The sequence below is a fragment of the Echiichthys vipera genome (genome assembly GCF_963691815.1).
Source record: "Echiichthys vipera genome assembly, chromosome: 1".
NCBI lineage: Eukaryota > Metazoa > Chordata > Actinopteri > Perciformes > Trachinidae > Echiichthys > Echiichthys vipera.
Window position 1 is genome coordinate 34,787,551 of NC_139826.1, and position 25,482 is coordinate 34,813,032.

General features: G+C 41.4%; 1 protein-coding gene across 1 annotated transcript; it reads left to right on the plus strand.

Moving 5' to 3' along the window:
• Positions 1 to 1,443: 1,443 nt before the first annotated feature.
• trpm5 (transient receptor potential cation channel, subfamily M, member 5) lies at positions 1,444 to 23,111 on the plus strand (the record flags this gene model as incomplete). The annotated part of the gene is made up of 26 exons (XM_083911822.1): positions 1,444 to 1,470; positions 3,597 to 3,664; positions 5,698 to 5,854; positions 5,951 to 6,131; positions 6,485 to 6,660; positions 6,783 to 6,960; positions 8,383 to 8,447; positions 8,858 to 9,043; positions 9,385 to 9,484; positions 9,598 to 9,716; positions 11,178 to 11,525; positions 12,463 to 12,606; positions 15,270 to 15,393; positions 15,590 to 15,735; positions 17,385 to 17,497; positions 17,588 to 17,695; positions 18,107 to 18,365; positions 20,591 to 20,709; positions 20,826 to 20,958; positions 21,060 to 21,234; positions 21,400 to 21,568; positions 21,710 to 21,888; positions 22,163 to 22,295; positions 22,516 to 22,588; positions 22,739 to 22,829; positions 22,966 to 23,111. The coding sequence occupies 26 exons, from the start codon at positions 1,444 to 1,446 to the stop codon at positions 23,109 to 23,111; spliced, it is 3,717 nt and encodes a 1,238-aa protein (XP_083767948.1).
• Positions 23,112 to 25,482: the final 2,371 nt, after the last annotated feature.

Consider the following 25,482-nt stretch of genomic DNA (forward strand, 5'->3'; position numbering starts at 1 on the left):
GTATTAGAATCTATAATAAAAATAACAACAACAAAAAAGATTTATAACCTTGGTGAAAATGTTGAAGATTCTTTCCTGGTAGAAAATATAGGGACACAGGTTTTTCAGACACCATTCACACCATTCATTCATCTGCCACAAGTTGCATCCCCTCTCTATAATGCCCAGTGTCTTCCCTACCATCAAGAATTTTATGTTGTACATACTTCAGATCATAACCATTGACCTCAGTGAGTATGGTGACGTTAGGGGATACAAATATTTTCAGAATAGATCTTTAGTCTGACACAAAATGAATCCCGCTATATAATGGACAGTCTCTCAATATCAAGTTTTTTTTTCAATGACTACTTCAGATCATAACTAATAACCTCAGTGAATACAGAGAAGTTTGTTTTTCCTAGCAGAAGTAATAGCGGGATATAAATTCTGTCTGCATTTTCGGTCTGCCACAAAAAAGTACGTCTATAATGAACACAGTCTTTGTGCTAAAATCAAACGTTTTATTTAGTATAAACTTCCGATCATAACTGATAACCTTCGTGAATATGTAGAAGTTTCTTCTTTTCTAGCAAGAGTTATGGGTGGATATCATTTTTTCAGACTACATTTCTCGGTCTGATACATGCATTTCAGATTATAAATAAGATAACGTATAATCTTGGTGAATATGGAGAAATGTCTTCTTTGCGAGCACAAGTTTTTGGAGGATACATATTCTCACAGACCATCTGCCAAAAGTATCCCCTCTCTAATACGCAGTCTTTGCCCTATCGTCAAGTATTTTATTTTGCACTTCAGATCATAAATAACTAATAATCTTGGTGAATATGGAGCCATCCACCGAAGGTATCCCCTCTCTATAATGTCTTTTCCCTATCATCAAGTATTTTATTTTGTATGTACTTCAGATCAGTGAACTTGGTCTTGGGTCACATGCAGCCTGAGGCTTGGAGGCCCCCTGGCAGTCTGAGCCCCCAGGGCCCTGGCCCCTTTTGCCAGGTCCATAATTCAACCATGGCCACAACCCTGATAAACTACTGCTTCTCTAATGTATTCTCTGTTTTAAAATGATGGCTGAGTAAAAAACATATAACAACTCAACTGAATTTGATTCATTTTCCATTGCGCTATTTTGAAATTTGGACTTTGTACAACACGTATACAAATACAAAGGAATCCACTTAAACAGTACAGTATATGAAACAAAAGTGTTTCATTGGGCAGCAGGAGTATGTGGTCATGATGAGAGCAATTTGCAGAGGCTGACCAACATGCAAAGCAATGGTGCACAGCACTGTCTGGGATTGTCCAGTGGGAGAGCCCCCCCTTTGTACCACTTCCTGATAGCCCAGGTAGTACACCTCACAGCTGTGGAGGAAAACCCCTCAGCCCTTTCAGGTGTGGTTCCAGAGGAGGAGGAGAGGAACATTCATTTGAGCCATGCAGGAGAGACAAGGCACACCTCTGGTGAGTATGTACAACGTAGGAGCTGTTCTTTGTTCTGTTAACGACTGTAGGGCGACATTTGGTCAAGCAACAAGATAAGTTCTTTCCATGATGATCAGTGTTTTCACATAGGGCAGAATGTCTGGTAATAATACACATTACATTGTATGTCAGGGGGTCATAAAACGATATGGGAAAATCATTCTATGGTTTATGTGTTGTATAATGGATAATTGTATGTGATTTCATAACTGGTTGTAATTACACAGTTGAAGAGTTTGACTTCAAGATGAAGCAGAAGGTGTGTGTTTCATCTTTTTCGTGGCCATAACAACCTAAAGTGATGTTCTTATGTACCCACAGTATTTCTTCAGAAGTATCACACACGTATTCACAATTCCCTTATATGACACCCATTTGCATAGTTATACTGTAACCAACACTTGTTATATGCACTAGCTTGGTGTATGGCAAGTGATTAATTTTCCTTCCCATGATAATATTTTCGAATGCTTGCAAATGTTGAGACTGAAAAACAGATATTGATTTTTAAATACATCCTTGAAATACAAAATGTGTTTAAAGAGGGCAAATGATTTTTCTTCACTTCTCTATGTATGTATATATATATATATATATATATATATATATATATATATATATACATACACTGTGTGTGTGTGTGTGTGTGTGTGTGTGTGTGTGTGTGTGTGTGTGTGTGTGTGTGTGTGTGTGTGTGTGTGTGTGTGTGTGTGTGTGTGTGTTATATATACGTATATGTGTATATAACATACACATGTGTATATATATATAGAAATTTGTATATATGTAAACACACACACAGACCTACAGGCCGAAATATACACATGCACTAAGAGGACCTAATCCCCATGCATTATACATGGAGAGATAGCTGTCTCGCAGGACAGCGCAACGTGTAGTTGTCCGTTTGGTGCCTTGCTCAAAGGCTTTTCGACAATGCCTGGGAGGTGAAATGGGACCGCTTCAGCTACCAGTCCACTCTCATGGATCTGGTCTGTGCTACTGCCGCTGTACACACGTAGATTAAGACCTCATCATCACTTCTGCTTGAGAGAAGACAAGTTCATTATTCAGACTTCAAGCAAGATGGCGCGTGTGTGCGCGTGTGTGTGTGTGTGTGTGTGTGTGTGTGTGTGTGTGTGTGTGTGTGTGTGTGTGTGTGTGTGTGTGTGTGTGTGTGTGTGTGTGTGTGTGTGTGTGTGTGTGTGTGTGTGTGTGTGTGTGTGTGTGTGTGTGTGTGTGTGTGTGTGTGTGTGTGTGTGTGTGTGTGTGTGTGTGTGTGTGTGTGTGTGTGTGTGTGTGTGTGTGTGCGTGTGTGCGTGTGCGTGTAACTTTGCATGCAAATTGTCCTGTTTGCATACCCGATCGAGACCTGCAGTCAAATTAAGGCGTTCACGACAAGCTGCTTACTTACATTCAAACAGATGGCTAAACACAAATTGACTCTCTGCATGTGCGTTAACCACTGCACCACAATTCTATTATTGTGAGACACTTTCCTTAATCCAATGTGCCCACGGAGGCTTTTTGTCAAAGAAATATGCGCTTGTGCTGCACTTTTGTTCCAATCGTCTTTCACAAACAGCCCACGCAAATAAGGCTGTCTGATAAAAGTCTGTATTTGCTCAGGCAAGTGGATGATCTTATCAATAATGGATGGGTTCCTTTCTGAACTCTGTCATTTATTTCTATGAAAATAACCATTCAGAGATAAACAAACTTGTTGTTTTTATTGTACAACAATGACTACTTATTAAGCAAGTCATAATGTCAACAGCTCATTCCAGACTGCTTAATGAAACCTAAGTACATTATTGTCATTTGACATAATATCAGAGGGGGTTTATGTTTAGAAATTCTGCTGGGAACCCACAGTGTTGTGGCCTAGTTTGTCTTTGTTTCATCTGTGAGTGACAGTGTTTTGTGAATTTCTAGTTCAAACATCATTCAGGAAGCACTTTGCATATGAAGCGAGGATGAAAATTCTGCCAACTTTGCATTGACCACAAGTACTTCTAAGAGCCTTCCCCTCTGTGAAACGGCTGGTGAGTGAGTCATAATGGATTTAGAGGGGGGTGGAAAATGACATAATATTCTGTTTACAGGGAACACTGCAGCCACAGACACGATGTCTGCGATGTGGGGATGCTCTGGAGTGGTCAGAGGAGCACAGGTGTGTGTTGAAGTCAAAGACAATGTGCACAGATACAGTGGGCTTATTCCCTCCACAATACATTCATGAAAACTGGCAGAAGCTCTTATCTGAAACACATCACAGTGCTCTTTAGTATTCTTGATCGATAAATCACCATCAGATAATTTGCAGACTTGTGGTTAGCAGGCCATAAATGAAAGAGGTGAAGGGGGCAAACATCTGTACTGGACCAAGAAGCCTCTTTGATAAAGCTTACAGCTAGGGCTTACGAGTCCTTAGCAATGTTGTTATTTTTAAGCTGATCTTGTTCTGCTTAATGATGCTGCTATAGGCCTAGTCTGCCGGGTATAATACTTTTCCTGATACTCTGAGCTTCTCTCCTCTCTGTCTGTATCATTCATGTCTCATCAATGCATGTTATTAATTCAACTTCTTGCCCGGAGTTGTTTGTGCTTTGTCGTCTCTCAGGTCTCTGCTGATCGTGGTGGTGTCTGCTGCCGTGGTCCTGCATGACGTTTCCTGTTGCTATTATAATCTATCACCTTAGCTGGGCTTGTTTCTACTATTCTGCTGTATTAACTGCCATAACATAGAAGTCATATTCACATTACTATAGATATTATTATAGTTATTGGAAGTGTGTCTGTCTCTGTCTTTGTGGCCGTCTTTGTCTCTCTCTGTACATCTGTCCGTCTTTTCTAGCTTTCTCTCTCCTTTTCTTCCTCCCCAACCTGTGCAGACAGATGTCCGTCCTCCACAGTGCAGGGTCTGTCTCACGTTCCTGTCTGTTATAGGGAAGGTTTTGTTGCCACTGTACTCTATGGGGGAATTGTTGGGTCTATGTAAATCATAAATAAGTCATAGAGTGTGGTCTACAAAGTGTCCTGAGATACCTTTTGTTATGATTTTGCACCGTGTAGTAGTGTAGTGTAGTTGTAAATAGAATGCTTCCTGTCAAATTCTAGCAAAAGTGTTTCATTCTTCTTAAGGCAGATTATCGACAAAGCAGCCAAACAGAAAGTGTAGATTAGCTCTTTTTAATTATACAGTGTGTATAGATTTTAACTCACCTCTGTATCCGCATCTGCTCTGACATAATATGGATTGTGATACTGTAGAAAGCTTCGAGCCTGTCTGGAAATATTTGGGCTTTGTCCAATTAAGGATGAAAGTGAGAATTATAGTAAAGTGTACATTAGTGAGTTATGTCTTTTTAATGAATTTGCCAATAAGGACAATGCACAACGATCAACAGTACTGTCAGTGTGCCACTGAGCAACACAATACAGTAATACATCAACAATATCCACTATTACAGTACATGTAGCTATGTAAGCGGGCAACACAAAGCAACAATCCTGTTCACAGTCATTTTTTTGACACAGGCAGAGCAGCAATAAGCCGTGAGACATAAATAAAAAACAACAAACACGATGGAGCTCTTGATAAAATGTTAAAAGGGAGAAAAGTTACAAGTTGGTCGTTGATTTGATATGACAGACACATAAGTCACGCAGCACAGAGTTGTAATACAAAACTTTAAAAGATCATAAAGTCTTAAAGTACAAAGTAAATATTTCAAAACTACCCGGGCCATGCAAAAGTGACACCATCTGACAAGTGGCACAACATGGGGCAAGTTATTTGACAATTATTTATGAAATACGGCATATCATAAAAAAAAGGAGAAACAGTGTGTTTGTGATCATCAAATGGGCCTTTTGCCAATGATGATGAGAACTGGATAGTATTTGTATGAATAATGGTTTTGAGAAAATAGGTTTGAAAAAGAACTGCTTAATGATGGTTTACGTTCACATTTGAAGATGGACAGGGCTCCACAGTCTTCTTTAAATGCTTGATACACGACAGGAGGGCATGGAGAAATAATAGTCTTACTACATGTTTCTGAGGAGCATAGGGAGAGGGATGTTGCAAGTGAGTGGTGGATCATAGACTATGGTACAGCAGTTGCTTTTTTCCTAATGTGTGTTGGTATAAAGGACTACATGATACAAAACACATAACCGTTGAATGTGTCTTTGTCTCAGTGTCCTGCTGGGCTGTTCCTGCTGCTCTACAGTGGATGAGACTCTGGAGACCGTAGCAAGAGGCCTGGCCAGCAGAATGAAAAAGGAAAAGAGTCACTGGGCAGCTGGAAGAGTGGGTGACATTGACTTTGTTGGCTCTACTAAGACGAGAGGAAAGGTGAAACTGGATTATTTAACAAATACTGAAGGTTACATAACAGCATAGGAAGAGTTTGCAGAATAATGACATGTCAACCCTTCTCCATATATCCAGTTTGTGAGGGTGCGCAGCAACACCGACCCTGTGCTGATCTACCAGATGCTGACAGAGGAGTGGGGACTTGCTCCCCCACACCTGGTGGTGGCACTGGTGGGAGGAGACGAGCTGGCTCAGATGAAGCCCTGGCTCAGGGACACTCTGAGAAAAGGACTTGTGAAGGCTGCGCAGAGTACAGGTTATAAGCAAGGGGTTAAAACAGCCCTTGACTTTTGTAAAGCCAATGCTAGAGGATGTATTATCTGTCCCTGGTCATAGAATAACTAGAAATCACCAAGAAGAAATCCTGTCTTTTATTTGGATGAAGTCTAAAATATTTTTCAGGTGTTTTTGAAGTGCACTACAAGTAAAATAACTGCATGACTAAATTAATGCACGTTAGGAGGATTAACGCATGCATGATGGCCATATAAGGCAATAGCCATAGTAGAGACCTGCATTAGTTCCCCTCAATCCAACTACCAAGTGCACAAAAAAATGTCTAGACCACACACACACACACACACATGCAACTGCTTCTCTGTTGTCTAGGGGCATGGATTTTGACTAATGGCCTTCGCTTTGGCATCACTAAGCACTTGGGCCAGGCTGTGAGGGATCACTCGCTGGCCAGCACCTCCTCTAAAGTTCGTGTAGTGGCCATTGGCATTGCACCCTGGAACATGATCCACAACCGAGAGGCACTACTCTCTAGCCACAACGCCAAGGTTTCTGTATATACACAGACAATATAGAGCTAATAAAAATAGCAGCAAATGTCCATGAGCAAAGATTTATATCTCTCATATAAATGTGTTCACGGTGTCCTCTGTCTTCCTGCTCACTCAAGGTGGATGAGCCTGCAGTATATAAACCACAAGACTTGCCTCATGGGTCAGTGTATTCCCTGGACAGCCACCACTCCCACTTTGTGCTCGTGGAGGAGGATCCCAACAGACCAGGAGCCACCAGTGAAATGAGGATGAAGCTGCTCAAGCACATCTCTCTTCAGCGCACTGGCTATGGAGGTAAAGCTCTTTAGATCACTGCTGGGAACCAGAAATGGAACGAGAATCCCATACTTTAGCCTTTAAAATGACATGATTAAATGATAAGTTAGATTAAAGTCATGCGTTTACTTATATAAATAAAAAAATATAAACAGTAAAATGCACTTAAATATTAAAAGTAGGAGTAGTCATTCCAGCAAATGGTCCCTTTCATGACAGTATGTTATAGATGCATTAAGCATTTTTTCACTGTCAAGCTACTCGTAGTACTGGTGGCTGCTTTATATGCTGATAGCTTTAAAATAAATAAATAAATAAATAAAATCCCTGATAAATTTTTTATGACCTTTTCATATGGCTTGCTGTAAAATCATACGCCTCCAAATTGTTCAAGTGCTGTAGTTGGGCAAATGAATATATACTCAGAACTGTGTTCTGCAGTGCGACTGTAATTGGAATTCAGTGTGTTGGGCATGGACTCTGGACTCTTTCGCTGCCCAAGGTAAGTGAAATATGGAATACAAACTGTCTTCTAAAGAGCAGAAAGTGAGCAGCATCACCAACATTAGGTGTTTCCACACTCTAGTCTTTCTTTTTAAACAACAAATAATAAAAAAAAAATGGGTTTGCACTTGTCAAAATACTGTGTTCCCCTGAAATCTTAAAATGTGTTTAGGGCATTCATTTCCTCATAAAACATTTGTAAAGCCATTTTTTTTTTTATATCATGTATATCATAAATATCATTTAAATTGAATTATGTGTGCTGGCAAGGCAGGGAGCTGCTTGGGGTCCCAGGCCAGAAGGGGGCCTTAAGGGCTGACAAAATTTAAAACCAAGCAGGGAGAATGTGCAAATGCAATGACAGTAGAAGACCTTATCCCTCCCACCCCCCACCCACACCCCTACCCCCCCAAAAGTGGGCCCCACCTGAGTCCACACACTCCTGTTGTTAATTTTGTATTTACTTCTGTAGAAAGTGCCGTGCATAATTCCTTCTAAACAATCCTATAATTGTGATGAGTGCTGGTTCGAAGGGCCCCCTGTGAATTTTTGCCTAGGGCCCCGACAGACTCTAGAATCACCTCTGGGCTTGTGGCCTTCTTTTATGCCTTTTAATTGACATTGCTGACTCTTTGTGAGTCAGTTGAGTAGCCTAATAGGAGCATCAGGAATGTATATTGCATAGCTTTGGTTTTATCCCTTGAGGCCTCCAAAACTGTTCAAATGTAACAAGTGGGAACATGACTTTTTGACTTCACTTCTCGCAACTTGGAGACAAAAGGAACCTGTGAAAAATACACAGTTCATAGCAGAAGCATACGCACTATTCGCACAATAGTCAGATGCAAGAGCAGAGTTGTACTAATTTCATACACTGATGTGCATACGATTTTTTAAATAAGATCATTTTATGAAAGTACTTGTTGGTGCTTGCAGGTGCAGGCAGTTTTGAGATCCCTGTCCTGTGTCTGTTGGTCCATGGGGAGCCCAGGATCCTAAAGGTGAGTACCGTTGCATTATGCTGGGTTACTTGCTCAAGAACTTTAAAGACGTGACCGCAAAGAGACCTGAACATGAGATATCTTTCATCATCTGAATGTGCATATTCTGTCTTTGAACAGAAGCTTATGTTTGAGAATTAGGCTCCAAATCAAATTTTAGTTGCACCACCTCCTGAAGTCGCGGGCCAAAGCCAGACTGAGAAAGAAATTCTTGTTTTCACAAAACTAATCTCTTTGGCTAGAGAGCCTGTCAAAGCCATCACATTTGCATAAATAGGGCCATAACCAAGATTATGGAAAACACTGATCAACATAATTATTTGTTTATGTTTAGTTGAGAAGTTATTCAGTGGAAATGAGGATGTTTGTGAGTTTGACTGCGAGTCTGAACATTGTGTTCCCGTCCGCAGAGGATGTACAAAGGCATTGGCAATTCGACACCATGGCTGATCCTGGCAGGCTCAGGAGGCGTGGCTGACATCCTTGTCACGCTGATGAATAGGGGCTGCTGGGATATGGACAGCGTTCATGAGCTGCTGCTGGACACCTTTCCGAATGCCCACCACAGCACAGACATCAGTAACTGGGTCAAGCTGGTGAGAGTGATGTGCACAGCATGGAGCCAGGCACATACACAGATGCGCACATCAGAGGACCTAAATGTTGCCAGAAAAATGGGGCACACAGGGGAGGATTGTGAGGGAAATTAATGTCGGATTTCCATCCTTATCTACGAAATGTGTATGTGATGACCTAATTAAGGGTATGAAGGAGGAGGGAAAGTTACTATTAATGGAATATTTTTTTCAAGCTGACGTACACGGTGAAGGGATTGTAATTTTAGAAAACAATGCATCACTGATCAAAACAAACAACAACAACATTTCTTCACCGAAATGAGGTATAAGTAATAACTGACTGTCAACCTGCCAATCAGATCCAGAAGATACTTGATCACGGGCATCTCCTTACTGTCCACGACCCTGAACAGGAGAGCTCTGAGCTGGATACGGTCATCCTCAAAGCTCTAGTAAAGGGTAAGGCACTTTAGGAGAGATATGGTGCCAAGATACATGCACTTTTCTCAGTCTGTACAATTATGGCACCGGTGCTGAGTGTGTGTGTGTGTGTGTGTTTGTGTGTGTGTCAGCGTGTAAGAGCCAAAGTCAGGAAGCTCAAGACTTCCTGGATGAACTGAAGCTGGCTGTGGCCTGGAACAGGGTGGACATCGCCAAGAGTGACATCTTTAATGGAGATGTGGAGTGGAAGGTAAGACAAATAGGAAGGAGATGGCCCTCGGCTTGCACCAAAAAAATACATTTGAAAAACTCACCAACATGTCTCATGATAATCCACAGACCTGGCCATGAGCCGTTTCATGTAGGAACTGTTTTATATCTACTTAACTGCAACATGCAGAATGAAGCATACTCATGTTTGAGAGGCTAGTTCTTGTGACAGCACCAGATTTAAACAATAATGGCAACATTAATCGACTGAGCTCTAATGTTAGCGAGCTCACTTGACCTAGCAGTATCGGTTAGCTCTAAACTAATCTGCCGAAGCGAACAATGTCGTACCAAGAGCCTTTGGTTCATGAGTATGGTTCATGAGTATGCTTCCTTCTGTGCGATGTTACAGTTGGCGGGTGTAGTTTGATAAAAAGAAAAAAGTTACTACATGAAACTGTTCACAACAGGTCTATGGATTATCTTGAGTAACCATCCATGATTTCTGCACTCTGGTGTCCTTATATTTGACAGAAGGCAGATATCATCTGGAGTATCTCTAAAACTGGGAAACTCACACCAAAATCACCTAGATTGGTGAATGGCACAACAGGAACTGAATGTATTCATGATTTTGGGGTGAACTGTGCCTTTAAAGTGCAATCAGCAATAAAGGGCAATAGTTGGCATATTTAACCAGACTGAGCACCACTGGCAGTGAGGCTATGCTTAAACACAGTGGTTGTCCCCAGAAAGAAACCGTGTGACTACACCTGAACCAAGGGAGAAAAAAACAAAACGTTTTTTGAAATCCGTGGCGTGTGAATGCACCTAGGTGGCATTGGGATCTGATTACTCTCAAACCACATTCAGAGGTAGTTTGGGCTGCATGTGTCCACATTTAAGATTTTTTTTTTTTTTATGGAATGAGGTTAAAGGTCCCCTAACAGTGGCCACCTGACCACACCTGAGGCAAGGAGAATAAACCAAACACTCCTGCCAAAAATGGAACTGCCATTCTCAGGTGCAATTACTCCCACTAAATGAGAGTCTATATATTTACGGTATATGCTACCTTCCTCCCTTTGCGCTCTCTTTGTTGACCTCAGTCATGTTTTACACACCCTAGATTAAAACCACACACATACAGCGGAAACAGAACAATAATCCACCTTTGATTTAAACAATTCAAATTCAAGTTCAAATGGAATCTTCTATGTAAAAATAAATTAAGTCCAGTGCTTTAATGAACACCAAAGTCAGTGGGATTCACCCTCTGAAGACCATGAATATTTGTACAAAACTGACAACCCATCCAATTAACATGAAAGGGTCTTATAGAATAGGGACTTATTAGATAGCACTCAAAATGAGAGTGGCAAGCCATTGTACATCACTATAAAGGGAAAAATAACCTGACAATTACAGAAACCTTTTCACAGGAAGAAGAGAAGACAGCTGCTTTATGAGTCACTGTAACAAAGACACATGATCTTTACAGGCATGCGACCTTGAAGAGGTGATGATGGATGCACTAATCAATGACAAGCCAGACTTTGTGCGCCTCTTTGTGGATAACGGTGTGAACCTGGGCGAGTTTCTTACCTACGGTCGTCTACAGGAGCTTTACTGGTCCGTGTCGGAGAAGAGCCTCTTTCACAACCTTCTCCTCAAAAAGTACGAGGAGAAGCAGCTTCTGCTCGGAGCTGCCAGAACACCTGGTCCACCTGGACACCATCCGCCTGAGCAAGGCGACCGGAAACCTCGCTTCACCCTCTACGAGGTCGCCAAAGTGCTGAAAGACTTTCTCCATGACTCCTGCAAAGGCTTTTACCAAAAGATTCCCACGGTGAGTGAAACACTCTGTCTAAGGAATGTCAGCATAATACTGCAATGAATAAAAATCCTTTCAACTGATTAATTAAGTGCCACCTTGAATTGCTTCTTGCAGTGGTTCTCATTCTTTTGAACGTGTCACCTTCAAACGAAGCAGTGTCTATTTGTGCTCCCTTCTTACAGTTTGCATTTGTCTTTGTGTGAGCTGTGAGCACAGAGCAGTTTTCTCTTCTAACCCTCTCAGTCTTTTTCATTTGAAACTGTGAAAGGCCTAAAAGATGCATGAAATAGACATCCTGGTTAACTCACATCCAGGAGAACAGTGGGTTTTTTTTTTATGGCAGCCTAATCCTGCACTTGTTGGAGTAAAACATGAAATCTATCCTGTAAGGTTTTCGCAATTTCTGGGTAATCCCATTGAAATTTTAAAAGGATTTGTGCATCAGAACTATAAAGTTTCCTTTTTTCTATTCTGTTAGTCAACATAGGCCCCCCAGATTTTTCTCGAGATCCATTGGAAAGGTCCTGACCCCCATGCCGGGATGCACTTGGTCAGGGGCCTTCAATTTCACCAGAATAGCGGAAAGGAAGACATGGATCATCACATTACCACCGTTGTGTCATTTGCAGTTAATTACCCATCTCTATATGTTGTTGTCATGCTATACAGCTAAAAACGATGATGATCATAGGGACGAAATCATAGCTCAGATCATGACCAAAATCAAATTGTTTGTTGGCTGAAAGTCTGTCTGTTCAGTGTGTTTCATACATTTTTGAAATACCCACATATCCTGTTGACCGACAGATAGACTACAAGGCAAGAATAATCTCCATCTTGTTTTTTTTTAAATAACATACTTTGTGCAGTAGATTGTGTGTAATATCTGCATGCTCCTGTAAGTGTGCAACTACTCTTGGTGCTATACAATGCTGTCTGTGTGCTCCAGGAGAAGCCAGCGAAGGGGCGACTGTTTCACAGCCAGAAGAACCTGGCTGAGTTAGAGGAGCGCTGCGAACATCCTTGGAGAGATCTCTTCCTCTGGGCCGTCCTTCAGAACCGACAGCAAATGGCTAACTACTTCTGGGCCATGGTCAGTCTTGTCAGCTTCTTTAGTCATTTCCGCTCCAGCTTATAAAAGTCTAAATGTGCCTGTCATAGGCAAAGACTGTTCAAACTACAGTGAGCTGAAATATACTGTGCTAGTTGGTATTATGGATTCAGTGCTGGACAGGTGCAGGTCAGCCCTGCCATATGAAAATGTCCCTTAAGATAAAAGAGCCCAGCAAATGGCATATTTATCAAGAACTCAGGTGAACTGAAAAGCTATCTTATCTCTAAGAACATTATTCAAATGAAGGTCATGCAGCATCATGAAGCCGTACATTCAACTAACTGTGAGGTAATGCAGGCGTATCTAATGTCCTGATGGAGTATATGAGAAACGTCCTGACATGGGGGATGCTCTAGTGATGCTCTATGGATAGTTTAAAAGACACCAATCAATGATAATTGCTCTTTGTTTTCAACATCTTTTTAAGGCACCTTTCATTTCTTTATTGCCCTTCCCCGAACTAAGGGAGCCAATTATTGTAATCTTGCAAGCGGTCGCCATCATGTGCTCCTTTCCTGCGCCTTATTTCAAACATTATCTGAAATTATGGTAATTGCATTCAGTGTGTGTGCAACCCCCATTGCAAATCTTTTTAACACTCACACTCTGGCTGGGATATGTGCATTCATAATTTGATTGTTTGAAGTATCTCTCGTGTTGAAAGCCTCATCACAATTATCCTTGCAGGCTGGCTTATGCTAGCAAAATATCTCATATTTAATATGTACATAATAAATGAACCCAAGTGCAACATTATACAGCGTGATGTATAAAAATATTGATCATTTGAATAAAGAGGGTTGAGGTCCACAACACTGAGTTTAACTTCAGATGGAGAGCCCTGTTTAAGTATGTTTTCTTCAGTTACATGTGTCAGGTTAGTCCTATACATGTTTCTTTTGCACTATAGGTCCATTAAAGTTTGCTATAACATGTTGGTGGCTACACGGTGGTGTAGTGGTTAGCACTGTCGCCTCACAGCGAGAAGGTCCCTGGTTCCCCGGCTGGGGCCCTTCTTTGCATGTCCTCCCCATGTCTGCGTGGGTTTTCTCCGGGTTCTCCGGTTTCCTCCCACAATCCAAAAGACATGCACGTGTAAGGTTCATTGATGACTCTAAAATTGCCCGTAGGTGTGAATGGTTGTCTGTCTCTGTTCGTCTCTATGTGCCCTGCGATAGACTGGCGTCCTGTCCAGGGTGTACCCCTCACGCCGGGGTCAGCTGGGATCGGCTCCAGCCCCCCGCGACCCCGACAGGGATAAGCGGTTGAAGATGAATGAATGAATATAACGTGTTGGTTATGGCAACCAATTAATGGTTAATAACGTGTTGATTAATTACAATATACAGTACAATGATAATAATCTACTATAATGCCATTATAGACAAGGCCAATCTCTAACCAGAAAGACAAACGAAATGATTTGGCTTCTGTGTTCCTTTAAACACCCTCTTCCTTCTGTCCTCACATTTATGTGTGACTGACGAGAAATCAACCTGATGTTAAAACGCTAGTAAGAAAGTAGTTTAACACTTTTGAAAATATTTTTATTTGCTGTCTTCAAAGACAAAATCGATACAACTATCATATCCGGTCATTAAATATGAAGCTGGAATGAGGAGACTGTTAGCGCAGCGTAAAGACTAGAAACGGGGAAATAGTCAGGTGGTCCGTCTTTGTCCAAAAGTAAAAACATCTGCCAATCAGCACTTCCAAAGCTGGCTAATGAACATGTTTAGTTGACGTACTGGGGGTCACATGGCATACCATTTCTTGGAGATGACTACTTCTTGGAGCAATGTTTATTCAAAGAGAGATTTCAAGTCTTTATGCAAAGCTTAGCTTACTGTCTCCTGGCTCCAGTTTCATAATGTATACAGATAATGAGAGTCGTGTCTATCTTCTCATCTGACTCACGGTAAGAAAAGAAAGGACTTGGTTTTGCATATCTTTACTGTGTATACTTTGCAAAATGATCAAAGCATTTCAAAGACCACAGGTCCAGACATTGGTTGCCATTAATTTCAGTAAGTTATCAAATCAAGAGGTGAAGATGTGAGGTTCACTCTGATGGATCGCCTCTACAATGTTTACGGGTTGACTTTCATAGTGCACTGAAATGAATTGAAATGAACTGGAAGGAAGAAAAGGAAAATATTTTTTAAAAAAACCTTGAAAATCAATTGTATTGATTGAAAAATTGTGAGAAAAGTAAAATATGCAAATTATAGTAAATGGGCAAAATGGTAAAGTCCTTTAAGCATTAGGTAGTTTTTCTTTATTTCAGTCATGTCCAAAGTGAGATGAGTCCACAACCAAAATACAAAACATTGGGTTGAAACCTGCTTTCATACCCAAACTGATTGACAGATGTCGACATGGAAACAGCAATGTTTTCTGTTGCTGTTGAGGGTTGGAGCGCTTACCTTTTATCTAAGTCTTGAATTATACACCGTATGTGAATGTTCCATGGTCAAAGAGATCTGACTGAAGGCTGACCATTAGGTTGACTTGCAGGTAGAAATGTATCTATCGCAGCCTGATCCACACAGTAAATTCAGCTCTTTAAAATTCCAAACTAGATTTCTCAGTTGCCTCTCTCAGACCTATTTCTTGGATCCAGCTTGCTTTTAATCCTTCAGGGCCCTGAGGCGGTTGCAGCAGCGCTGGCGGGTTGTAAAATTCTGAAAGAGATGGCACGACTGGAATCTGAGGCTGAGTCTGCGCGTAGTATGAAGGAGGCAAAGTATGAGCAGTTTGCCCTTGGTGAGTACATAAACCATCCAATGACAACAGCTGACAATCAGAAAAAATAAAGGTCAAACATAGCAAGAGGTGCACTCATCGACCTCAAACAACAAAAACACACATCCCATTGGAAGTGAATATGAACCTGAATGTGCATTTCCTCAAATGTATCAGAGCGACTAACACTGTCTACCCACTGTTCTTATTGTGGCAGATGTCTTTGGTGAGTGTTACTCCAACAGTGAAGACAGGGCTTATGCTTTGTTAATAAGAAGAACACACTGCTGGAGCAAATCTACGGTTCTCAACTTGGCCACTGAGGCAGATGCCAAATCCTTCTTTGCCCACGACGGAGTTCAGGTAACAAGAACAAGAACACACATCCATGAGGAGAAGGAGAAGGAGGAGAGATGGAAGTGTAAAATCCAAAGAGTGTCAGCATGAATTACATTAAAGGCTTAATTCACAGTTTTAAATTACATTCAAACTGAACTCAGAGACCCGAACACAGACACTATTCTCCTTATAAAGCATTGCATGTTCACCCAACAGTTTCAAAGTAGTGTGCATTTGACCAAGAATGTTTATTTGCTGCCCTCTGCATTGAAACACTATGTTGCCTTGGTGTTAAATCCTTTCCAGAGCATTGCAAGCCATTTCAAACTTATTTTCAAAATCATATCATTTTTTAGCCCATTGTATTTTACTCGCAGATCAATCTTGTAACTTGCAACAGAGAAAATTTGGAGAAGGTTGCCTAAGCAACCGAACCAATAAGCAATTATTTTGAGGTGGCTCGAAGTGTGATGCAACGAGAAGTGACTGTTCAGTGTAATCAAAGGTGGCTTCTGCGGATGAGATGAGAGCAACTATCAAGCAAGCCGCTCGCTAACGGCTTTTTAGATCCTTCTGTTGGAATATGGACCTGGCACCTGAAATAGTACCTTTTATCTGTAAATTCATGTTACACAAACGGCAATGTCCTTTACCATCATGTTGTTTACTTTGCCTTGACCCTCTGTTAGTACGTCATACGCTAAGTTGATCTGATTGGTTGATTTGATCTGTCTATCACCACCTATGGTGATGATCAGCAACCGGTATTTCCGCCTCTTCCCAAAAGATCTCCAACCGACAGTTCCCAGATGGAAATGCTGAGCAAATGTGGCAGCGAGAGGGTTGCTGGTTCAAATCCCTGCTGGGGCCCCTCTGTGTGGAGTTTGCATGTTCTCCCTGTGTCTGTGTGGGTTTTATCCGGGTTCTCCGGTTTCCTCCCACAGTCCAAAGACGTGCAGGTGTTAGGTTAATTGAAGACTCTAAAATTGCCCCTAGTGTGAATGGTTGTCTGTCTCTGTTCGTCTCTATGTGCCCTGTGATAGACTGGCGTCCTGTCCAGGGTGTACCCCGCCTCACACCCGATGTCAGCTGGGATCGACCCCAGCCCCCCCTGACAGGGACAAGCGGTTGAAGATGAATGAATGAATGAATTAACTATACAACTTAACCTACATAGACGTCCTTGTCATTACAAAGTCATTATTGATGGTTAATTGACATTCAATGTCAGCAGGCAAAGTGAGCATGCAGGGAACTTGACAGCAATGACATTTAAAGCACAAATTTGGGAAAAAAATAAAGCCTTTCTTAATGGAAAGCTGCGTAAAGTTTCGAGAGAGGGTGGATTTTACTGGTATGGTACAAACGGTAAACAAACTCATGACTAAGCATCATATAATGACTCATGAAACTGCAATTAGACAGCTGTGAAATGGTTCACACGTCATAGGAAATGGTTTAATTAGGAGGGAAATGTTGCATTTTTCTTCTGTTTACCAACTGGGGTATCTCCCTGTATGATGCTTCCATGGACAAGACCGGAAGGCAGAAATGCTTAAGTAAGGTCTATGATGCACTCTGGTGGTGAACTTCATTCAGAGTCTCTGTTGTGTAACTACCTACAGTATGTCTGATTTTAACCTAAATGATACAAAGCTATACTTGCAACGCAGGCTCTCCTCACAAAGATTTGGTGGGGGGCGATGACGACAGACACAGCCATCTCCAAACTCGTAGTGTCTTTCTTCTGTCCACCACTCATCTGGACCAACCTCATAAAGTTCAGGTGATCCATCTTAAAACGTATCTTATCCCTGTGGATGTACTGTATGTCGTTTTTGTCGTGTGCACTGACATACTTGTATCTGTTTCTCAGTGACGAGGAACTTGATAATCGTAATAGTCGCGAGCAGTTTGTGGAGCTGGACAGTCTGGACACAGAAAAGGCTTTACTGTTAACTGACGACGACGACGACGACCCTTTGTAAGTTTGCAATGAAATAGTACTTCAGTAAACTTATACTTTATACTTCACCTTTTCTTATTTATTTATTTAATTCAATAAAGCTTTAAAATTAACCTGAAGAACAAAAGTCAGATGAACCACACTGGTTCACATTTCAACTTCAACTCTGAATTTGTCTTTCAGCCGAGTGAAACAAAGGACACATGTAGACCTAAACAAAAGCAAGATAAAAAGACATACAACATATAATAAAAATTTGTAAAATACATGCTAAAAACCCACCACGCATGGTCAAATAAGACAATGCATCGACAAACCCAACCAACAATCCAAACGTCAATAATCTTCCCATGGTGCAGTTAGATTATTATATATTTGTTAGTTATGTTTTATGTGTAAAAAGTGTCCTTTCCACTCTGCCTTTCCCAGGGACTCTTCCCCTGGCGGTCCATCAGCTCAGAGCTGTGCCTCTGTCTGGTGGCGCTTCCTGCTCCGCCGCTGGCGTCGCTTCTGGAGCGCTCCTGTCACCGTGTTCCTCGGTAACGTCATCATGTACTTCGCTTTCCTCTTCCTCTTCACCTACGTGCTCCTGCTAGACTTCCGCCCACCGCCTCCCTACGGCCCCGGAGCCCAAGAGATAATGCTCTACTTCTGGGTCTTCACCTTGGTGCTGGAGGAAATTCGACAGGTGACCATCAAAGCATCAAATCTCATTGGTTCCTTTATAATCTCATTTCCCGCTTGCAAACACATTGAATTTTCTGTTTCAGGATACACATCTATCTATGCAGTGTGAAACCCATTTTGAAGCACTGTTATTGTTCTGTTTGCATGACAGCATTCATGACTGAAAAGTCAGCCATATCTGAGTAGGAGGTGATGTGAACTGCTACAATAAGCTCATTCTCTCTGGGGTTTTAAGGATTCATGAGCCTTTCACCTTACTGCCTGACTCCCTCCTAGTTAGCCAGGTCAGAAAGCATGATCCCTTATTGCACTGATCCCACTGAGCCTCCATCCTTTGGGCACAAAAGCCCCAGATGAGACAGGACTCAGCTCTCTTTTTCAGCATGCAACTCAGAAAGTCCCTGAGCTGGACAGAACAATGGCACAGATTTCAAATGAAAGAACCACACTGCTAAAGGCGACCCTGGCATGCTACCAGGCCCGGGGGTGCAATGCCTCTCTCTGAAGGGGGACAATGCCCCAAGGGCCTCTGTTCTCACTTGTCATAGAAGAAAATGAGAGACTGCTTTTTAAATGTGATAGATGGGCGGGTGCAAGGCTGTTCACTTTCACAATGTTGCGTAAAAAGCAGTTTGCTGTTGCATGAATTAATATACCTCACTGGTGTTCACTGGAGTATTTTCTATCCTTTGCATTGTCATGGTAATGGTGTATAATTTCAAATATTCTGTATAATGTCAGTTTTGGAGAGATTTTCGATAATCAGGGCTGTTTTATTGTTATTTATACATAATTTATAAGCCCTATATTAAACGAACCTCGATTAATTTGTGATAACATTTGATTGGTTTACCCTCAGTCTCTAACTCTACACATTATGCCTACTTTACAGAAGCTTCCAGCTTGCAAATCATTTATGCCCTGAAAATGTCAGACAACATCAGCAGTGCTACAGATAAATAGGCAAGGAAGGTCAGACCCTCTGCTGATTTATTCAAGCTATTTTGTTGGGGGATTCTGTCTCTTACACACAGTGGAACTGAACAAGTCTGAACTGAAAATGTCTGATAGAAGTAGATTTAGCGGGTGATAGTGCTGATTAAGACAGCCGTGTCTCGGATAATACACCAAGGATGCGGTCGTCGTGCTGGGCTTTGTGATTGGAAAGTCAGGGCTTACACTCCTAGTCTATCACTTAACACTGAAAACAGCATACTTCCCTCAGCTTGTTCTCAAACCAATTATGCCATCGAGGGACCAAGCACTTGTTCTTAATGCACTTTCAGGTGCCCTGTTCAAAACACAGGAGACAACTCAACCTGACACTCTAAGTGCAAAAAGACATTTTTCAGTATTGAGAAGCTGCACTGCAGGTGCTTCTAAAACATCAGGGCTGTGTACCTGCTACCTCCTGACAGAGGGCATGTTAACATGAGAAAAGGTTACTGGTTTAAAAAGGTTGAAAAAGTTTTTTCAAACCTCATTTACTTCTGAAAAACTAGAGCTATTAGGGTGTGAACACATTTGGATATGAAATGGGAACTTTACATGTGCACACAACCTAAATTTAGAAACAGATGTTTTTTTAAAGTAGTGTAATTTGTATTTTAAAATCTTAGCATAAACATGGATACACAATAAAGTTCCAGTCATAATAAAACAAAAATGCTTTCATTAGCGATGTAATGACATCGGTTGGTGGGATGCAGGTGTGAGAAGATTTCAACGCACAATACTCGCTTTACATTGAAAAAGTCAGAGTTTGGGTGGAAATTCTATCATTTACAATCATTCATTCATTCATTCATTCATCTTCAACCGCTTATCTCGGGGTCGGGGTCGCGGGGGGGTGCTGGAGCCGATCCCAGCTGACATTGGGCGTGAGGCGGGGTACACCCTGGACAGGACGCCAGTCTATCGCAGGGCACATAGAGACGAACATAGACAGACAACCAATCACACCTATGGGCAATTTTAGAGTCATCAATTATTGTACCAAATTACTAACGCTACTAAAGCACACAAAGAATCTGCAACACAATGTTGATATTAGAAATGTCTAATTCAGACGCAAAGCTCAGTCTTGCAACAGAAATAAATTCCAGTGTCACTGCCAAAGATGAGGCTGCCTATGGTTTTCTAATGAACGACCTTTTTTAGATTTTAGATAACATTTGCAAATGATTATGTCTTACAATAATGCTTAATCTGTCTTTTGTGACACAGAGCTTCTTCACAGATGAAGAGATGAACATCTTGAAGAAGTTCAAACTCTATGTAGAGGACAACTGGAACAAGTGCGACATGGTTGCCATCTCACTCTTTGTTGTCGGGGTGTCATGCAGGTAATTGATATCAAATGGCGTTATGTGGAAGCTCTAGATTTGCTGTTGTGATGAATTTGGAAGAAGGGGTAGAAGGGAATAAACCACACTGTATGAGTAATGCTTGTTTTCTGCAGGATGTCTAACAACACGTATGAGGCAGGAAGGACAGTTCTGGCAATAGACTTCATGGTATTCACCCTACGTCTGATCCACATCTTTGCCATTCATAAGCAGCTGGGCCCCAAGATCATCATTGTGGAGAGAATGGTGACCAAAACGAAACATGACATCTAGTATTCATGGGCATAGATGAAGGCGATGTAGATCTTCATTAAGACGAAGAAACTCGTCTGTTTCCTCCTTTACAGATGAAGGATGTCTTCTTCTTCCTTTTTTTCCTGAGTGTGTGGATGATTGCGTACGGTGTTGCCACCCAGGCACTTCTCCACCCCAATGACCCGAGGATTGACTGGGTGTTTCGCAGAGCCTTGTACCGCCCCTACCTGCACATTTTTGGCCAGATCCCCTTGGAGGAAATCGATGGTAAATTACAGTAATGGCTCATTACTGTTTATATCCAATGCATACAAGAACATTCAGTCTTACAAGAATTTTGTCTGAATTTTAATCATTTTTGCAATCAGGGATGCCGTTAGCCTGAATGTAATGTCTCCTAATCTAATTTTCTTGTTCTTAAACGGTGCACAGCTGCTCGTATGCCTGAAATTAACTGCACTGATGACTCAGAGGAGATTATCATGGGCCTGCGGCCGCCATGTCCCAACGTCTATGCCAACTGGCTGGTCATCCTGCTGCTGGTTATCTTCCTCCTTGTCACCAATGTCCTGCTGTTAAACTTGCTTATTGCCATGTTCAGGTCAGGGTCTGGGAATCGGGAAAAATCTCCATATGTCTGTCTGTCTGGTAACATCACTTGACATATGCTAGGAGCTTCTTTGTACATTATAACATTAATAAAACGTTGATTTTATTAGCTTTTTTTTTTTACCATTTGCAGCTACACATTCCAGGTAGTGCAGGGCAACACAGACATCTTCTGGAAGTTTCAGAGATACAACCTGATTGTGGAGTACCACAGCCGTCCAGCACTGGCCCCACCCTTCATCATCATCAGCCACCTCTCTCAGCTCCTCCTCAGCCTGGTTAAACAGCCTGGGTCCAAGCAGGAGCATCTTGGTATGAAGATTATATCTGCATCCTTTATCATGTTTCCATCAGGAACTATGAAGCTACTCTACTTTATTTCAAACAGATATTTGAATCGTTCATCGTGGCTTATTGGTTTAAATTTACATTTAAATTAAATGTATTATCTCTGTCCTTCACCTGATATATCCATCGAAACTGCCTGTGGGAGCATTGGTCGGCCTCCTTTTGTATGTATGGTATATATATTTGTACATACATTATATGTGTGTGTGTGTGTGTGTGTGTGTGTGTGTTTTGGCAGAGAGGGAGCTGCCAGCAGGGTTAGACCAGAGGCTGATAACATGGGAGACTGTGCAGAAAGAGAACTACCTGGCCAAACTGGAGCGCCAGCACTGGGAGAGCAGTGAGGAGAAACTCAAGAGTACCTCCTCAAAGTAATTTTTATATTGCAAAACTGTAAAATCTGGTAAACTGTCATATTATAGGAGTATAAGAAGATATAATTATTTCAGCAAACTTTGATAAAAACCCACTTGGACACTACCCAGCACCAAACAGTAGCTTGTCTTAAAGCACTTCTGCCCCCTAGTGGTAAAAGAAACATAACAACTGCAGCATTAAATATGATTTTACCTCATTTTGTTTATGATCAAGGGTTCAGAGCTTGTTGAGGATTGTTGGTGGATTCAAGGACCAAGAGAAAAGACTGACATCCATGGAGGCTCAGGTGAACCTGGAAAAATTACCTTAACAAATTAACCCATAATCAAATTGCATTTTCCTATGACTATTTATTTATTATATATATTTGACACCAGCTTGTAAGTAATCTGACAGACAGTTTGCATAACCCTCAGTCATTTCTGGCGTTGTCTAGGTCAGATATTGCGGAGAAGTGCTGTCCTGGATGGCCGAGTGCTTTGCTCAAAGCACACTGAAGTGCGGGAAAGAAGCTCCAAGAGCTCCAAGTGAGTCAAAAATCTGAAAATAGGGAAGCTCGACTCATAACTGATGATCATGTGACAACAGACACAAATACTATTATATTCTAACACAATACAATACAATTATTACTATATAATACAATATGACATGGCATTTCAGCGTGTCTAACAGGCGACAAGGAAAGCAGCGGCAAGGACGCAGCTCCAAGTCAACCAGACAAACAAGAGAAACAAGAAGGGGCTGAAGCCAGACCACGTCACCCAGGATATGGGGCTAACAAAAAATTCCCTTATATTGATGAATAAAAGTGATAACTGTAACTGGTAGCACGCAGACAGATGTTCATGTAAGATTTAAAGAATACTTTGAGGTATGCTGATGGTGTAATTGGGGGAATGGGGACATTTGTTTGGACTTTAAATTAATAAACTTACAGTATATTGGATGTATACAAGTGCTTCCTGGTTTTTGAGAGTTGTTGCAGGAAGGTTAGTTCCTTTCTTCTGTTCTTTTTACAAGTTAGGCTTTTGGATTTAGAAAGATGTATTGAATCATAATGATCCGAAAAAATAATAGCTTGAACACTTCAGGACACATTTTTAATACTTACATGACTTCCTGTGGTTGTAAGACAAGACTATTCTAACTGTATATGTCTTATAGGAAATATTTTTACCAGCAAAAGTATACACTTTTAGTTCCTTGGTTTGAATGAATCATATACAGTATATACAGTGGGTACGGAAAGTATTCAGACCCCCTTAAATTTTTTACTCTTTGTTAAATTGCAGCCATGTGCTAAAATCATTTAAGTTCATTTTTTTTCCTTTTAATGTACACACAGCACCCCATATTGACAGAAAAACACAGAATTGTAGACATTTTTACAGATTTATTAAAAAAGAAAAACTGAAATATCACATGGACATAAGTATTCAGACCCTTTGCTCAGTATTGAGTGGAAGCACCCTTTTGAGCTAATACAGCCGTGAGTCTTCTTGGGAATGATGCAACTAGTTTTTCACACCTGGATTTGGGGATCCTCTGCCATTCCTCCTTGCAGATCCTCTCCAGTTCTGTCAGGTTGGATGGTGAACGTTGGTGGACAGCCATTTTGAGGTCTCTCCAGAGATGCTCAATTGTGTTCAAGTCAGGGCTCTGGCTGGGCCATTCAAGAACAGTCACAGAGTTGTTCCGAAGCCACTCCTTCGTCATTTTAGCTGTGTGCTTAGGGTCATTGTCTTGTTGGAAGGTGAACCGTCGGCCCAGTCTGAGGTCCATAGCACTCTGGAAAAGGTTTTCGTCCAGGATATCTCTGTACTTGGCCGCATTCATCTTTCCTTCAATTGCAACCAGTCGTCCTGTCCCTGCAGCTGCAAAACACCCCCACAGCATGATGCTCCCACCACCACACTTGACTGTAGGGATGGTGTTGGGCAGGTGATGAGCGGTGCCTGGTTTTCTCCACACATACCGCTTAGAATTAAGGCCAAAAAGTTCTATCTTTGTCTCATCAGACCAGAGAATCTTATTTATCATAGTCTGGGAGTCCTTCATGTGTTTTTTGGCAAATTCTATGCGGGCTTTCATGTGTCTTACTCTGAGGAGAGGCTTCCGTCGGGCCACTCTGCCATAAAGCCCTGACTGGTGGAGGGCTGCAGTGATGGTTGACTTTCTTGAACTTTCTCCCATCTCCTCACTGCATCTCTGGAGTTCAGCCACTGTGATCTTTGGGTTCTTCTTTACCTCTCTCACCAAGGCTCTTCTCCCCCGATTGCTCAGTTTGGTTGGACGGCCAGCTCTTGGAAGAGTTCTTGTCATCCCATACGTCTTCCATTTAAGGATTATGGAGGCCACTGTGCTCTTGGGAACTTTAAGTGCAGCAGAAATTTTTTTGTATCCATGGCCAGATCTGTGCCTTGCCACAATTCTGTCTCTGAGCTCTTCAGGCAGTTCCTTCGACCTCATGATTCTCATCTGCTCTGACATGCACTGTGAGCTGTAAGGTCTTATATAGACAGGTGTGTGGCTTCCTTAATCAAGTCCAATCATTAGAATTAAACACAGCTGGACTCCAATGAAGGTGTAGAACCATCTCATGGATGATCAGAAGAAATGGACAGTACCTGAGGTAAATATACAAGTGTCACAGCAAAGGGTCTGAATACTTATGTCCATGTGATATTTCAGTTTTTCTTTTTTAATAAATCTGTAAAAATGTCTACAATTCTGTGTTTTTCTGTCAATATGGGGTGCTGTGTGTACATTAAAAGGAAAAAAAATGAACTTAAATGATTTTAGCACATGGCTGCAATTTAACAAAGAGTAAAAAATTTAAGGGGGTCTGAATACTTTCCGTACCCACTGTACATATCTATACATATATATATATATTCCAACATAATGTCTTAGGGTATGGTCCAAGTCAGTAGAAAACATTAAATGTTAGACACTACAGTAGCTGTGCGTTTGCATGAGCTTAACTTTAATTTATGGCATTGGATCATATTCTAATTCATGATAAACATCTCACCCAATGTGACAATTAACAGTAATATATATATTTCTTTTTTGGCATAAGATTGTGAAACACAAACACACGCAAAAAAAACCCACAATAGATTAATTACATAATGTAAAGGGTTAACAGGCAGCATATTGGTTTTCAAAGACACT